Source organism: Lissotriton helveticus, chromosome 11 (assembly GCF_964261635.1).
Source record: "Lissotriton helveticus chromosome 11, aLisHel1.1, whole genome shotgun sequence".
NCBI lineage: Eukaryota > Metazoa > Chordata > Amphibia > Caudata > Salamandridae > Lissotriton > Lissotriton helveticus.
In genome coordinates this window covers 1,157,062,294-1,157,077,875 of record NC_136072.1, presented here as the reverse complement: position 1 = coordinate 1,157,077,875, position 15,582 = coordinate 1,157,062,294, and the positions used below count along the sequence as shown (strand labels likewise).

Here is a 15,582-nt window from a genome sequence, read left to right as displayed (position 1 = left end):
ATAATTGTTTTGGGCAGATGACCGACTCTTAGTGGGTTATGTGGGAGCAGAAAAGGGGCGGGCAGTGCAGAATTGAACTGTTTTGCGTGGGTCGTTATCTTTATTAAGATCTGCTACACCCTAGCAAAGAAGCAGCCTCCCAAGGGCGTAAGGGCCCATTCCACCACGGAGAAGGCTGATACCACAGGGCTAGCTCGTGGTGTTCCTGTCCTGGATATCTGCCAGGCTGCAATGTGGGTTTCATTTGGCATATTGGCTAAACATTTCTGCTTGGACAGTTAGGTCCGCAGGGACAGGCATTTTGCCTGTTTGGTCCTGCAGGACTTTCTAGTCTAGTAATCTGTCAGCAGCCCACCGCCAGGAAGTTAGGCTTGGGTATCTATTCAAAGGTAAGGAATCTACAGCTAGAAGTCTCTATCAGATGAAGAAGTTACTTACCTTTGGTAATGCATTATCAGGTAGGGACAACATCTAGATGCAGATTCATTGCAGACTAACTCATGCCTCCTTGCTCTGGGACTCATTTATAGGGCTAGGGTTGCTCCCTTTTCAGGGCCCTAGTTTCGACACACACTAGTCAGTTCACATCATGGCTTTGCGCTTTTGGTGTGAAAAAAGTGAAAAGTAACTAAAGTCCGCACATCTCAGTGGCACCTATATAGGTGACCGCGACATTACGACTGGTGCCGATGACGCCCTGCATGGCCAAACGGAGCCATCGTACGGCGCGCAGGGGTACTGCTGACACAAAGGTTTCCGGATCCAGTCCGACGCCTGGAAAATTCAAAAGTAAGAAATCAGCAGCTAGATATTGTCTCTACCAGATACTGTGTTACCGAAGGTAAGTAACTTGTTTTTAAGTATTCACAATAAACCTAGGGGACCATTTTATTTCCTCATGTGTTTTGGAATAAAGCTGGCATTTATGATTATAGTCATGCAACTCATAAGGTGCTAGGTGTCAAACAGTACTAGATCATTTTGGATTAGTCATTTATATTGTGTTTTAGAATAAGTCTTGTGTTTCAATTTATGGAATCATCTGTTCCAGGAGTCCCAACTGTCAATAACACCCCCGACACTCTATTCTTTATGTTTTAAAACCGGAGCTATACATCCAACATAATCCATGTGTATAGAAGGTAAAGTTACATCTGTTATAATAAAAACACATCCTAGTACATCCAAGCATCAAACATTCTTTTAAGGAGCTTGCCCAGCCTCATTAGAGGCAGTGGGAGCACCGGTTCACATGTGCTTACCAAAATCATCCACATTTTACTTGCAGTGTGGACATAACTCACTCATTCCTATAATCCCCTCTGTAGCGTGATGGAGCCAAATCGTAAAAGGAAAAAGAACCGACTTATTTTGTCAAACGTTATACCGGCATACAGCTCTTATGTTAGGAGTATATGATCAATGTGCATGATTATTAGCACTTGAGTGCCAGACATACATTAATTGTCAAGTTAGGTCACTGTACTGGTTCACCATCCTCTGTTCTGTATGTTTTAGCTGTACGTAAGATACCTTCTATAAAAGGTAATACTCTGGAGTTACTCTAAGGTATTTTAGTCTTTCTGGATCCCATCTTGTCCAATAGGTTTTATCAAGAACTCTCCCATAATGAGGTTGAGTCTGCCCTGGTAGTACCATCTTACAGGGGTGGGATGAGGTCGTCGATGATCAGAAATGCCGCATCCAGTGGGTGACGCTTCCTCATTGAATCTAATTGGCATTCTGTGCTAAATTATGTATCCCCTTGTAACTCAAAGTAGGGGGTTGCAGTTTTTTCACTAGTAGGGACCAAATTTGGCCCAACACTGTCTATACATCGCTTTTTGGTGGATTTATCTTGAAGCGTTGCCGTGCAGTGGCGTTCCTCCTCATCTCCCTTTGTGTTAGTCGTCCTTTCCCCCTGAGTCAGTCCATCACCCTTCTGACCTTCTACCCCCACCCCACCAAGGATGAGGAGAGCGGTTACATAGGTTGGATCTTAGTTGGGCCGTCAACTACTACTTGGACTCCACCAAGGATATATGTGACTGCTCCTTATGGGGTACTGTTGTGCCAAGAAACGCAAAGCGGTGCAGAAACGAACTCTGTCCAGCTGTATCATCTTCTGTATCAAGACTGGTTATGCTTTGGTATGGAAGTACCCTCCGGAAGGGATCAGGCCAGATCCACCAGAGCCAAATCGATCACTTCTGCTCTTGCCAGTGGAGTTCTGATCGCAAACATCTTCAAGGCAGCTGTGTTGACATACCTACACACCTTCAGCAAGCATTACTGCCTGGATTTCCGAAGTGCATAGAGACAGCCACTTTGCCAGATTCGTCTTGCAGGATTTCCTCATCTAACCTTTCATCAACCCTTCTCCTGAAAAGGGTGGGGCTATTAAATCTACTCTCCAAGTGGGAAATCTGCAAGTAGAAGTATCCATCAGAAGAAAAAGTTGTTTCGCTGCCGCAAAATCTTTCTGGTTGATACTGTATCTACCTGCAGAATCCTCACTTACCCGCCCACCTGCCCATTTGATGGATGTGTTAAGGGAAAATAATAAAGATCCCCAAATATTTAATTTTGGGACTGCACTACTCAGTGTTGATGTCAGTCCATCTGCTCACCTTAAAGGCTTGGGGGTAAAAACGATGGAAACTGATATTGCTGCTCCAGGGTGGGTGCTATATGGCTTTGGTGACATCGGACGCCAATTCCCACGTCAGTACAAAAGCCCACTCCCCATACCGGCAGCACGAAAACTTTGAAGTTTCCAGATCCAGTCTGATGCCTGGAATTGTCCCACAGTGGAGTAAGCTGCAGGTTGATGGAGTATCATTAAAAGTAAGCTGTCAGCTTACTTTATTGGTCTTTTAGGTATTCTATGAGCTTCCATGCACCCATCTCCTGAAACCTGTAATTCAGAATTACCTAGCAAATCATTCCCTTTTAGTCTCTCTTAAAAGTTGAGTAGTTGTAATGGCCAGACCTTAACAAAGGCGCAAGGAATATCTGTTAAAGTGAAGGGAAAAAAACCTTAGCTAAAAAGTCAGGTTTTTATAATTGCCATATTTTTGGGGTCCTGCTGCTGAGTTCTAAACTGTTGGATCCAAAAAACCTTTGTCTTTCAGATTTGTTCATTTACATTTGGGGTTGGATTGCAGAGGATTTTCTAACTTCATTTGCACATACAAGGTAGAAGTTGCTTTACAGTGTCTTATTCTTTCCATCACTCCTGAGTACTATTTTCTTGTGAAAAATGGAGCCATCTTAGCAGCAATTCAACTATTCATTTGCTGTGAACTGGTATTGTGAATGTGCTTGTTGGAGAAATACTTCACTTAAGCAGAGATACTGTGGAAAGAAGCATTGATCCGTGGATGGCGACGACCAATGAATCTTCTCTTTCTACATCTCTTCCAGGTTCAGCAACAAACTGTGACATTCTCCCCGACTACGACAGCTGGTCAGCAGGTGCAGGTAATCCCAGCCGGCTCTGCTGCAGCACAGGTGGTCCAGCAGAAGATCATGCAACAGCAAGCAGCAGCTGCGGCGGCTGCTGCAGCGGCATCTTCCCAGATTCAGGGGCCAACCCTTCAGGGCCCATCACAGGCAACTGTGGACACCCACAACCAGCAATTGAAACTGCCTGTGAGGACACCGACTGTTCGGTTAAAAGCTCCTACTAAGCCCAGTTGAACTTTTTTTAAGGCAATCTGAGGCGTACGTTGTTTTTCTTTGGCTGCACACGTACAAAGACTTTGGCAGCTATATGATCTGAAGTTGGACTTCAACAGGAGACTGTACATGTTTGTGTGTACATATGTGTGTGTGTTTGTAAGTGACCTGCGTTGTGCTCCACTGGACGCCTGATTCTTGTATACATGGGTGCAGCAACACTGATCAGTATTTAACAGTGCCTGTCTTCATCAGCAGTAAGAACTGGTCCAGAACTCTTCGCAGTAGACATGCTGTCTAGCATCTTGCAGCCAGTGGAGTCATGTATGGCTGGGCGCAGTTGTCACTGTGTCACCACGCTTGTGACTGGAAGACCATCTCTTCATACACTGGAGTTCATTTCTCCTGCAATGTTTAAATGTCAAACATTTGTTAAACTGTGCATTAAACGTCTTTTTTTATTTTTTAAAAAAATATATATTGATATTTTTTATCAGCCACTTGTTGACCATAACAAAACCTTTCATAAAACTAACAACATATTTTTCTCATTCTAGGAAGAACTTAAGCTGTTACTGAATTGTTAAAAGCTCTTAATGAATCTTGCCTGAGTTTAGGATCAATCGGGCTGGTAGTAGATACTAAAGCATTGGCTCGTGAGTTCAGTTTGTGAGATTCATGCTCTACCGTTATCCCTCCATTCAAACAACTTCAACGAGTCTTAGAACTGTGGTCATGGAACTCTCAGCCAGGCACCCAACCCCTTTTCCTCTGTGTTTCATCATAAAAGAAATCTTAAAATATCAGAAACCCCCCTTGTATCCAAACACAGATGTTTCAGAAATGCAGGCTGTTCCTGTTACCGCTGCCGACCAATGGAATGTTTGAAGTTCACTCCTGCATTTGGCACTCATTCGTGGACAGAAGGCAAGAGTAGCTCTGAAGAAGGACATTTGTGTGTCAGGAGAAGGGGTCAGTTGGTTAAAAGAGAATGCCAGTGTGTCTAGATGTTCCTATCGGAAGCCCTGTGTTTTGGTGAATCTGGTTTTCATTGTCTGTGTATACTGTAATTGTATAATTGTAAAAGGGCATGATGGGTAAATATCCTTGTGAGCCTACAATCTGGGATCCTTCCTGTGCCTGCAAGCACATTGGGCTATTTTTTGATACATCAGGTCATGGTGTGACTTTATCTGCTAAAAATGTATCATAATTACAGAATAGGATCAGAAAATACTTTGTCGATGTTGGATCATTGTAGAACCAATAAAAGTTCAAATAGTTTACCCTTTGCAGAGTGATGGAAGTGCCAGGCTCTTTTGATGGTGCTGTTTTACGCCCTTATCCTACCTATTTGTTTCAATGCCTTTGGTGTTCCTGCCACTCTAATTAGGCATTGAATGACCCCTTACTGTCCTGACCCCTTACTGTCCAAGGTCCCCAGAACTTCAGGGTTGAGCATACCCAGTCAAAATGTAGCACTTGTACAACAATATTATTATTTTGTGGGTCACATATAGATGATCTGGCATCAGCAGTCACATGATTAAATAATGCATGACCAAGCAAATTGCTTTAGGTTCTCTTTCTAATAAAACATTAAAGGGATTTCCAGGTGCATTCCTTTCTAAAATAAAAAATACTCATTGCTGACACATGCAAATGTGTGCCTGATATTGTTAAAGCTAAAGAAAAACATTACACATGTTCACAGTTAAATGACATTTGAAGATCTTTCAGTGGACCATTATTTGCCAAAAGAGGTCCTCAATCCGATTTCGGGGTGGCTGTAATCTCTGGTGTTTGGCTCCAAATCCTGGACAGAGGAGAAAGAAGCAGCACTCAATTGTTGTAGATGCAGAACCCTAACTGAGGAGGAATTTACAGCCTCTAATAGCTGTGGACGAAAAGTCCTTAAAGGGGGGAATGTGGCAGTAACTGCTAATTCTGGGCAAGAGCTTGGATTGAAGGCTAGTCTTGACCCCACCTACCATCATGCAAACCACCTCCAGCAATGACTCATTTGGTTTGATGTAATCACGTAAACTCTGTACAATGAAAGAAGTTTTTAATTTCAGAAACCTTGTTAAATATCTCAGATTTGTTGATATGATCGTATACGTTTGTCATAGCAGACATGGGAAGATGAGGTCGATGTGCTACCGGAAAGCTGTCTGACTGTTGCTTTTCAAAGTAATGGTCTGTGCTCGAAGAGGTTCTGAGACAGGCTGTAGGATGGCCGAGCAGGCCTCTTCAGTTAAAAGGATGGGATTTAACCAAATGCATCCACTTCATTTCAGACAGTGGAATGTTATCCAACCAATGGTTTGAAACTCCTATTGAAAGTTAGCATTCTATCCCGTGATGGCCCATCGGCTGGAATAGAGTAACTTGCTCATGTAAGTTGGTCATTTAGCACAAGAGTTTCTTTACTTGAGGAGCACAGTGACTGCAACAGTTTGTTGCTTTCTGTAGTTCATTGTCTGAAGTAGCCCATTGCCTGATGATGATCATTTACTTGCTCATTGGCTTAAAAATGTGTTTGTATTGCTTACTGGCTGAGCGAGCTTATTGGCTAGATAGCATGTGGGTTGAGTTAATTTGAAATCTGAGTAGGCCATGGGCTGGAGGTGGCAGTTGGGCGGGGTAGCTGGTTTACTAGGGGTGTCCTTAGTTTGGGTAGCCCATTGATTTTGGGTAGATCCTTTATTTCAGGTATGGTTATCACAACTTTATATTCAGGGTAGGTTGTTCAAATGCAGCTTAGAACAGTGGCCAGCAAACATTAACATCTGGTCGGCAACTTAGACAATAACGCAATAGGCTTCCACTATCCAGTACCTGGCGGGTAATCTTCAGCAAGTTCCACATTCTCCTTCATACTTCTCACCCAACAGAGGCCCAGGCACTGAGATTTCAATAATTCCGAATTACCCACTTTATGGATTTTAATTAAAGCAGGAGTGGGAGGGCCATGGAAAACATCCTTTGTTGATGGTTCCATATTTTGGTCTTGTTCAATGAATGTCTTTTCGTGCTGTCAGTGCAAAACCTTTCAAGAGCACTAAATCGAATCTGTTAAGAAGTGAACAAAATTAAGTGGTACACAGAAACAAAAGATGCCCTGTTTGCTTTTGAGTTCCCGTCCAAATCCGCTAAGTTATATTTTCTATTTGTCAGAAAATTATGCAAGCTTTGACCAAGCCCAGAACTTTGTAGGTACAAATTGATGTGTTAATTGAAGTTCTTTACAGAACGGCTATGGAGTAGACTGGTGTGTGTATCGTCCACGTGTTGTTCAAAGTGTATGTCTTTTGGGGTCACTTTGAGTAGATGTTTACCTTTGTAAGTAGGCGTACCTCGATAGTTATGTCTTGTTAATATACAACTAAAACGTTCTGAAATGTAAATATTTTGTAAACAGGCGCATTTGTACTTACTAAGTATACTTTTCGGTAGCACTGATGTATCCAACCAAATTGATGGAATATTAAAGTGTCAATATTTATATAATTGCCATAAATACAGGCTTTTCGTTCTTTGGACTGTGCTATGTTTTCTCTGAAAAGATGTTCTTTTGTCAAACTACCAGCTAATTGTGATATGTCATGTATGTGGCACCAACAGTATTTGACTAATTTAATCATTTGTGTATGTAACCTTGAAACAAAAGTAACACCTCTCCAACATGTAAACGCGAGAATTGCACATGTGTATTGTAAAAGAGTGGGTGTGATTCATGTAGGTCACGCCTCCCTCCATTCCTAGTTGTGTGAAGTTTTAAAAAAATGTCTGAGGTTGGGAAGATTCCCTTGGTGGAAGTTGACTCTGGGGTGAAACACTGAATCTATATCACATACCAATTTGTATGAAATTCCACCTTCGCAAATTGACTTCTCATGGTTGTGGCCTTGGCCCCTACCTTTGTTGTAGGTTTAGTCCACCCATAGCTCTGGGTGGGGTACAATTTACAATAGGACAAGTGTGGGTAGATGGATGGTAGGATATGGTGAAGGCATCAATATTTGGTCTTTCACTGTAACTGAGAAAATAGTGTGCTTAGCTGTGTAGCTGTGGATCCATGCTTTGCATATTCCTGCTATATAGTGTTGAGCTGGACATGTTACAACTTTTTTTTTAAAAGAAATTCTTTCAGTTTCAGGGTGACTCGTGAAAAAGATTCCCACTTTAAGTAAAATAATGACAGAGGGACAGAATATGGTTAAGGAGCTCGACCTCACCCTCTACCTCCAGCTAGAGATGAGAGAGTTAAGGTCTCTGTGCAAACTTAAAAAGCTTCCCATGCAGTCCCATCCTTCCAAGACCAAGCTCCAGGAGCTCTTGGTAGTGTATGCTAAGGACCCCCTTCTGAGGGGAGAGATTCCAACTCAGAAGAAGATGTTAGTGATGTGGAAGCCAACCCCCAACCTCCCTCACTAAATGGGAAGTCAGGGTAACATTTTGCACCCCAAACAATCGGGGTTTAGGCCTGGACACTCAACAGAATTGGTGCTACTCCATACATCAGAAACCTTCAAATTTGCCTTAGATCAAGGTAAAACTGCAGTACTGATTCAGTTGGACCTATCGGCTGCGTTCGACATGGTCTCTTATAACATCCTGACAGACAGACTCAGGGAATGTGGTATATCTCACTAAGCCCTGGCCTGGCTAATCTCTTTCATGGACAACAGGAGACAAATAGTAACCTCAGGCAACTTCAAATCAACAGAAAAACAACTGCTCTGTGGGGTCCCTCAGGGCTCTGCCCTAAGCCTAACACTTTTTAACCTTTATATGAGACCGTTGCTCAACTTGATTGCATCCTTTGACGTTGAGTCCATCTCGTATGCAGATGACACTCGGCTAATTCTCACCCTGGACAAAAATTCCACAACAGCAGAAGAAAAATTCCAGAACTGTCTTTCAGCAGTCATGGACTGAATGAAGACAAACCACTTCAAATGCAATAGCCACAAAACAAGATTATGCTGCTTGGAAAATCCAACATCTTCATGCCCAATCAATGGTGGCCGACCGATACAGCACCACCCCCTAACACAACAGATACTGTGAGAAATCTAGGGATCCGATTTGATCATAAACTATCCTTCCACCAGCAAGTGCTCTCGATAGCGCGCATGTGCTTCCACATGATAAAAACACAAAAAAAGTTTTTATCTTACTTCCTTTGACAGCCAGGAAATCAGTGGCAGTAGCCCTAATTGTGTCTCGCTTGGACTACTGCAACAGCCTGTATGCAGGAGCTAATAAGGTAGTGCTGAAAAGACTACAGACAGTCCAGAACGCGGCAGCCCGGTTGGTATTAAGATTACCCAGGAGTTCCTCGACCGCAACAGCACTCAAAACCCTCCATTGGCTGCCCATACATAAAAGGATCCTCTTCAAAATCCTAGTAATAATTTACACAGAACCCACATACATAAGAACCAGAATCAAACCATATATTACCCGAAGTCTTCTGCGATCATCCTCGGAAAATCTCCTGGCACCCCCCCTGCCTTCCACCTCTCATCTAGAGACTGGCTCAGTCTGAACCTTTGTTCAAGAAACTCCTAAAAACCTGCATCTTTAGGGCCCCGGACCAATCAGTGCTATCACCTTTCTGACCCTTCCACCGGGTGGTCCTCTTAGTTCCTCACCACAGCCCCCGCCCAGTTATTTTTCCGATGGCGCCAAGATGCTCCCCGAAGTGAACGTTGCCCTCTATAAATACCACTATTCATTCATGTGCCCCTGACTCCATCGGTAAAACAGCACCCAGAACCCACACAGGCAGTTCATGTCCTCACAGAGGACAGCCTCAGTGAAGAGTCCAGACTCCCGGCTCTTGAAAAAGAGAGCAGAATCCCCCCTCCCTCCTATCAATGGTGACAGCAATATCAAACCTTGTCCCCAAATATGAGGAAGATGATGACAGTGCCAAATTGTTCAGAGCCTTTGAGATGGCCTGTGGAATGTAAAGTAGTCACACTGGGGAGCCTTACTCCGGGATCTGTTCTCTGGTAACTGCAGAGACCGAAGTCTGACCCCTAACTGGGCCAGATGATGGGCCCCATGACCTCATGAAGGCACCATGATTGAGGGCTTTGAACTCACAACTGAGGAGTTTATGGGGTAGATTCAGGGGGGGCTCACAAAACACCAAGCCAATCCTGGGTTGTCTTCATGGACTACTCACTAAAACACTAGATAGTTGGTTAACTGAAAGTGATGTGAAGGACTATGTTGGACTTTACAATCTGTTGATGAAAGAACACATGTTAAGTAATTGCACAAATGAAAAGTTTTATCAGTATCTGGTCAATCTAGGTCTAATTTCTCCGCAAGAATTGGGAAAGAAGGCAGACCATTGGGTCAAGACTAGGGTGACCAAAACTTCCACTGGGGGTGACCAAAAGAAAGGGGTTACAAAACCTCCCATGGGAGTGATTCCCCCAAAGACAACAAGCATTTACAATGCAATAGGTCTCGCAATTACGCAAGTTTGAGCTATTGCCATTGTAAATGACAATGCCTTTTATTTATGTTTTTGTTTGTAAAACATACATAAATAGCATTGTCATTTACCATGCTAAGAGCTCAAACTTGCGTAAGTGCGAGACCTATTGCATTGTAAATGCTTGTGCTTACAGGTCCCAGACACGTTTTCACCCTGTCTTAGCTTGAAAGACATCTTCTCCCTGTGTCCCAAGATGTAATGCTCCTCTATCCACAAGTTTCTGCTGTCGTGACGTTGCAGAACTGCATCACGATTGCAGCTGCCACAGTTTGTCGCTACCAGGGGTAGGTTGACCAGGCGTACCGGATTTGCCAGGATGGTCGCTGTTTTTCACCAGCTGTCCGGACAGATTTCGAGAAGTTTAGCTCATGTCCCGGTTTTTGGAGAGGCTCGACTAAAAACTGGGGTGAGGTTTTCTTTATGTTTTACAAAGCGGGGATAGTTAGCCGTTGGTCCAAGAAAGCGAATTAATTCACATGCAAGCTACTGGGTTTGAAAATAGCATCTTATATATGTTCTTACTGCCTGTTTTGTAATTCTCTGCTGAGGAGCGCTGTCATTCTGTGCGCTCGCTTAACGTAACATTATAGTCCTTCTTCTAATTTTTTTTAATGTCCCGTTTTTTTGCTTTAAAATTCTGGTCACCCTAGCCAGGGCAGAAGCGAGCTCAATGCGCCACTGCTGCTGAAAGCTACGCTTGCAAAACTTCGCTAGAGCCCCCCGTCTGCCTCCTCCTCTCTCTCTCGCACTCTGTCAGAAACCAGCCGCATGCATGCACACCTCCAGTGACCTGCTAGAGCAAACATGGCAGCTTATGGAGTGATAAATAAAACAAGTACACAATAAGTTCCGACCCATGACACATTCTGAACCAATCTTCTTTCCTGTGGATCCTCCGGACCCCAGCAACGGATATATCTATCTGCCCCAGTGTAACGCGCAAACACACAACCCCTTTTGTCAACAGCAGGGAGCACTCACCCTGCAGTGCACTCAGCTGGCGGCGGTGCGGAGGCTGCTGTCCACCATGGTGGGCCGGTGTTACAGCACCTGTTATCTCCAGGCAGCGGGGGCGCGGTGCCCTGTCAGTAAAAGTAGGTGTGTGCCTCGCTCCGGGCCCCCTCTCCCGCGCGCGAAGCCCCAGCTCTCAGTCCTTCTGCGGCTTCCTCCCAGACTCTCCTTCTGGCAGCCGCAGTCAACTGCAAGAAACTGAGCTTGGCGGCGTCTGGTCAGCCCACCCCCGATTGGCTGGGCCCGCTGCGACATCGGAGCGCGCCGGCCCCCGTACCCACGCCCCATTTGTTGTGATATGCGCGCGCCGCCGCGGAAAAGGAACTGAGGGAGCCCGGGGTGAGCTGACAGCACTGGGCGAATGCAGCGGCCATCTGAAAGTGGTGCATTTTATGGGAAACAATCGGTGATCTCGGACTAGAAACCCCACAACATCATAACTGGGGCAAGAAGTATTCTTTAGCTGCAATTGCACCTCGATAATATGGTTAAACGATGCAGTAGAAATAAATTCCGAAAACCCCATCAAATTATTTTTCTACAGGTTTCACTACAGGACAGCAGAATGTAACGACACAATACGGACAACTCAAGTTCAAAGTCGTACATGCGTTCATAAACGCCCTTCACACACAGTGCTTAATTTGTTTTTTTTAGAGGCCCGCTGCTGAATGCCCGGGTTGCGAATACCAAGTTTGCTCAGTTTTGATTACGCCTCATAACTCTTTCTTGTACTACCCTACACTTCATATCTCTTGACCTGGCTTTCGCAGCTTATTTATTTTGCTATCTTTCTCAGTCTTCATTATTTTACTTTCTCTGAGTCGAACCACCAATATGAAAAAATAAGCCTTGTAGGATTTGTATGACAGGAAAGTTCCTATTATCCCTAATTTCATTGTTTTAATAGAGTAGCAGCCATGATGTGTAAAAAAAAAAAAAAAAAAAAAAACGGAAGTCAGGCACTTTTGCCTGAGACGGGGGCGGGGCCTGCAATCCAGCAGGAAGTCCCGCCCGCCGCCACAGCCGCCGCCGCCGAGGAAGAAGTGGAGCGATGAGACACTGAACACGCCGAAAGAGCCCGGTAAGTGGTGGGAATGGGGGTCACGCGCGTGTGTATGTGTCTGGAGTGCGTGTGTGTGACTGTGGGGAAGGGGGGTGTGTGTGAGCGAGTGTCTGCCGTGTGCCTGCGTGTGCATGCGCTCGCCTGTGTGTGCGCATGCAGAGGGGTGGGGGGGGGGGTGGGGGCTGCCTATATGTGAAGCGCTCTGATACCTGATTCGGTTCGGGGCTGGGAAATAAAAAAAAAAAATAAAATAAAAATGCTGAGTTACTCTGCGCATGCGCGGGTGAGACGCGCGCTCCCGCGGTGAAATCCGCGAAGGAAACGCTCGTGTCAGATTGGTGTCCACTCTCCCAATAACGGGCAACATTAGGTCTGAAGCAGACTCTCTCAATGCTCACGCATTGAGAGTACGTCTGCTCGACCTAAAAACCAAGAGTCTTCTAAAGGCCCCCAAAAACTTGTTCAGGAGGGTGGGACCCAGATGTCGTCCCAGTCCACTGGTGGGTATAAGGGTAAAAATGGTGACCCCCTAAAGGCCTGGTGTTTCACCTGTAAGAAGGTTGGACACCAAACCTGAGATTCTGCCAGTCCCAACAAAAATGCCCCTCGTCCACCTCCAGTTAGTTCTGGTGTGGCAAATGTCCAGATGGGATCAGCAGTGTGCCCAGAGCAAATCAGGGTCCCCACTGAAGCTGTTTTAGTTTATGGAGGGGGAGGCATGTTGGGCCATTGAGCTGTCTGCCCCCCTAATTTAAAACATACTTGCAATACCCCTTAGTGAATGGGACTAGGATAGACAGCCTAAGGGATACAGGTGCCAGTGTCACCATGGTGAGAGTTATGCTGGTTTTCCCAGGACAATACCTGACTGGAAAAACCTCTCTAGTCACCAACGCTGACAGTGTCACTACAGTCCATTCCATGGCGATCTTGGAAATGACCCGGAGACCTCAGCATGGGTTGAGGTAGAACAAAAAACCCATGCTATAAATCCCTGAGGTAGTGTGTGTGAAGACAAGAGCACACACTCGAGCACAGGGTGAACAAGAAGTGTTGGAGCCTGAAAGGACGGCCCAACCTTCCAAGAGGAAAGGCAAGAAGACTGGATGACCAGCTTCTAAACAGGAACATATACAGGACCCCTCTCCTCAGGGAAACGACTTGTCAGCCCCAGAGGGAACTAAGCCTATGGAACTTGGACCTCCCCAGGTTGAGCTCCTGGACCCAGGAGGACCCTCTAGGCAACAGCTGGGCCTTGGACAGCAGGTCTGCCCACTCTTGAGAGCCTGTGACAGGAAGCTGCTGCACAGTAAATGGGAGATGGAAGTCACTCCCACAAGGCCTATTGGGAGTAGGTACTCCTGTACCCTGTGGCCAGAGACCCCAAACCTGGTGCCACTAGGACAATGTTAGTGCCTCAGCTGTATGGGGAGTTCTTACATTGACCCATGGTGTCCCCTTAGCTGGGCACCTGGGCCAGACTAAAACTTGGGAAAGGCTTGTCAGCCATTTCTACTGGCCCCAGATGTACCCGAAAGTTAGGGAGTTTGTCAGTTCCTGTCTCGTCTGTCAGGCCAGTGGCGAAACAAGTGGACACCCAAAAAAGGGTTGGTGTGGACATAGTGGGTCTACTTGAACCACCCACAACCTCAGGAAACAAATTTAAAGTGGTAGTAGTGGATCATGCTACCAGGTGTCATGAAGCAATTCCCCTTAGGACTACTACAGCTCCTGCTATAACTAAGGCCCTCATTGGTGTCTTTACAAGTGTAGAGTTTCTTAAGGACGTGGTGTCAGTCAGAAGTAAAAACTTCATTTCTGCATATCTGAAGCACATGTGGGATGAGTATGAAATAATCTACTCATTCACTACCCCTTACCACCCACAAGCCATGGACGTGTTGAGAGATTCAACAAGACATTGAAGGGCATGATCATGGGACTCCCTGAAAAACTCAAAAGGAGATAGAATGTCCTCTTGCCATGTCTGCTTTTCGCTTACGGAGAGGTGCCTTAGAAGGGAGTAGGGTTTTCCCCCTGTAAACTTCTGTTTGGCCATCCTGTGAGGGGACAACTTGCTCTTGTAATAGAAGGTTGGAAGTGACCTTTCTATGAGCCTAAACAAGATGTGGTGGATTATGTCAAGTCAAGGAAAGCTTTATTCGACTGTTCATAAGACAATCATAAAAGCACATAAAACAAACGTTAAAATTCATTAAAAAAATATGACCTATTATTAATTGAAAACCACGGTCCTTAATCAATAAAAGCCCAGCAATTAACAATACTCAAATATCATAGTTTTCCTAAGCCGGAGCGCTTTCTTCAAATACTAAGCTATCCTTCATGTAATATGTTTATTCTCCAAGAACTGGAGTTGGATCAACGCTGGGCGACATGGTCTAAAACCTTGATTTTTTTAAGAGGGGCAATATCCAAACTTTCCTTGATGACACATAAAATTTGCAGAAAAACATTAAATGGATTGTGCACTGGACAGATTGCGAGTCACAGGGACATGGTTTCAGAGTTCGTGACCAATCATTCATATCTGAAAGAAACACGTTAGTGTCAGATTCCTTACCTTAGAATATACCCAGGCGTCAGACTGGATCCGAAAAGTTTTCGTCAGCAGTACCCCTGCGCGTCGGTAGGCGTAGTCTGCGGCTCCGCGTCCGTTGTCGGCGTCGTGATCGCCGGGATGACGTCGTCGGAGTACTTAAACGCCGCCCTCGCGCGCTGACGTCAGTTCTTCTTTTTTCTGCGCCAGCAAGCGCAGACCCGGGAAGAGCACGTACCCTTAGTCATTTTTTACTAACTTTTTGGTCTTTTTGACTATATTTTTTTCGAGTCGACTTAGACTCCTGGTGCCGGTAGGGATGCCCGGTTTCAAGCCGTGTGACGCCTGTCACCGACTGATGTCGGTTACCGACCCCCACCGCCTCTAGTGTTTACGGGCCGACCGCGACGGCAACACGTGCCCCGACTGTCGGGCCTTGACTTCGAAAGCTAGGCGGGAGCGGTCCCGTAAGCTTCTCGAGCTCCGGCAGTCGGCTTCGCACCGCTCGAGGTCCCGGTCGAAGAGGAAGTCGAGGGACCGGTCACGGAGCCGCAGCCATCACCGCTCGTCGGGTTCCAAGTCCTCGCACTCAGGTAAGTCAAGGCATGGCAAGAAGAAGTCGAAGAGGCGACATCGCTCTTCTGACTCCCCTCGCCGGTCGCATGACTCGGCCGAGGGTTCGGGTGGCACCACCCGCGCAGCTCCGCCGGAGCCGCAGGAGTCGCATCCAGCTCTACACCC

General features: G+C 45.6%; 1 protein-coding gene across 11 annotated transcripts in view; it reads left to right on the top strand.

Annotated features, from left to right (window-relative positions):
* The window catches only part of EP400 (E1A binding protein p400), a 522,955-nt gene extending 518,481 nt beyond the window's left edge, over positions 1 to 4,474 (top strand). For all 11 annotated transcript variants that reach the window (XM_078667964.1, XM_078667963.1, XM_078667968.1 and 8 more), the window contains one exon: positions 3,427 to 4,474. In XM_078667964.1, the coding sequence (XP_078524090.1) occupies positions 3,427 to 3,702 (276 nt within the window). In that variant the 3' untranslated portion in view covers positions 3,703 to 4,474. The remainder of the gene's footprint in view (positions 1 to 3,426) is intronic.
* The last annotated feature ends 11,108 nt before the right edge of the window (positions 4,475 to 15,582 follow it).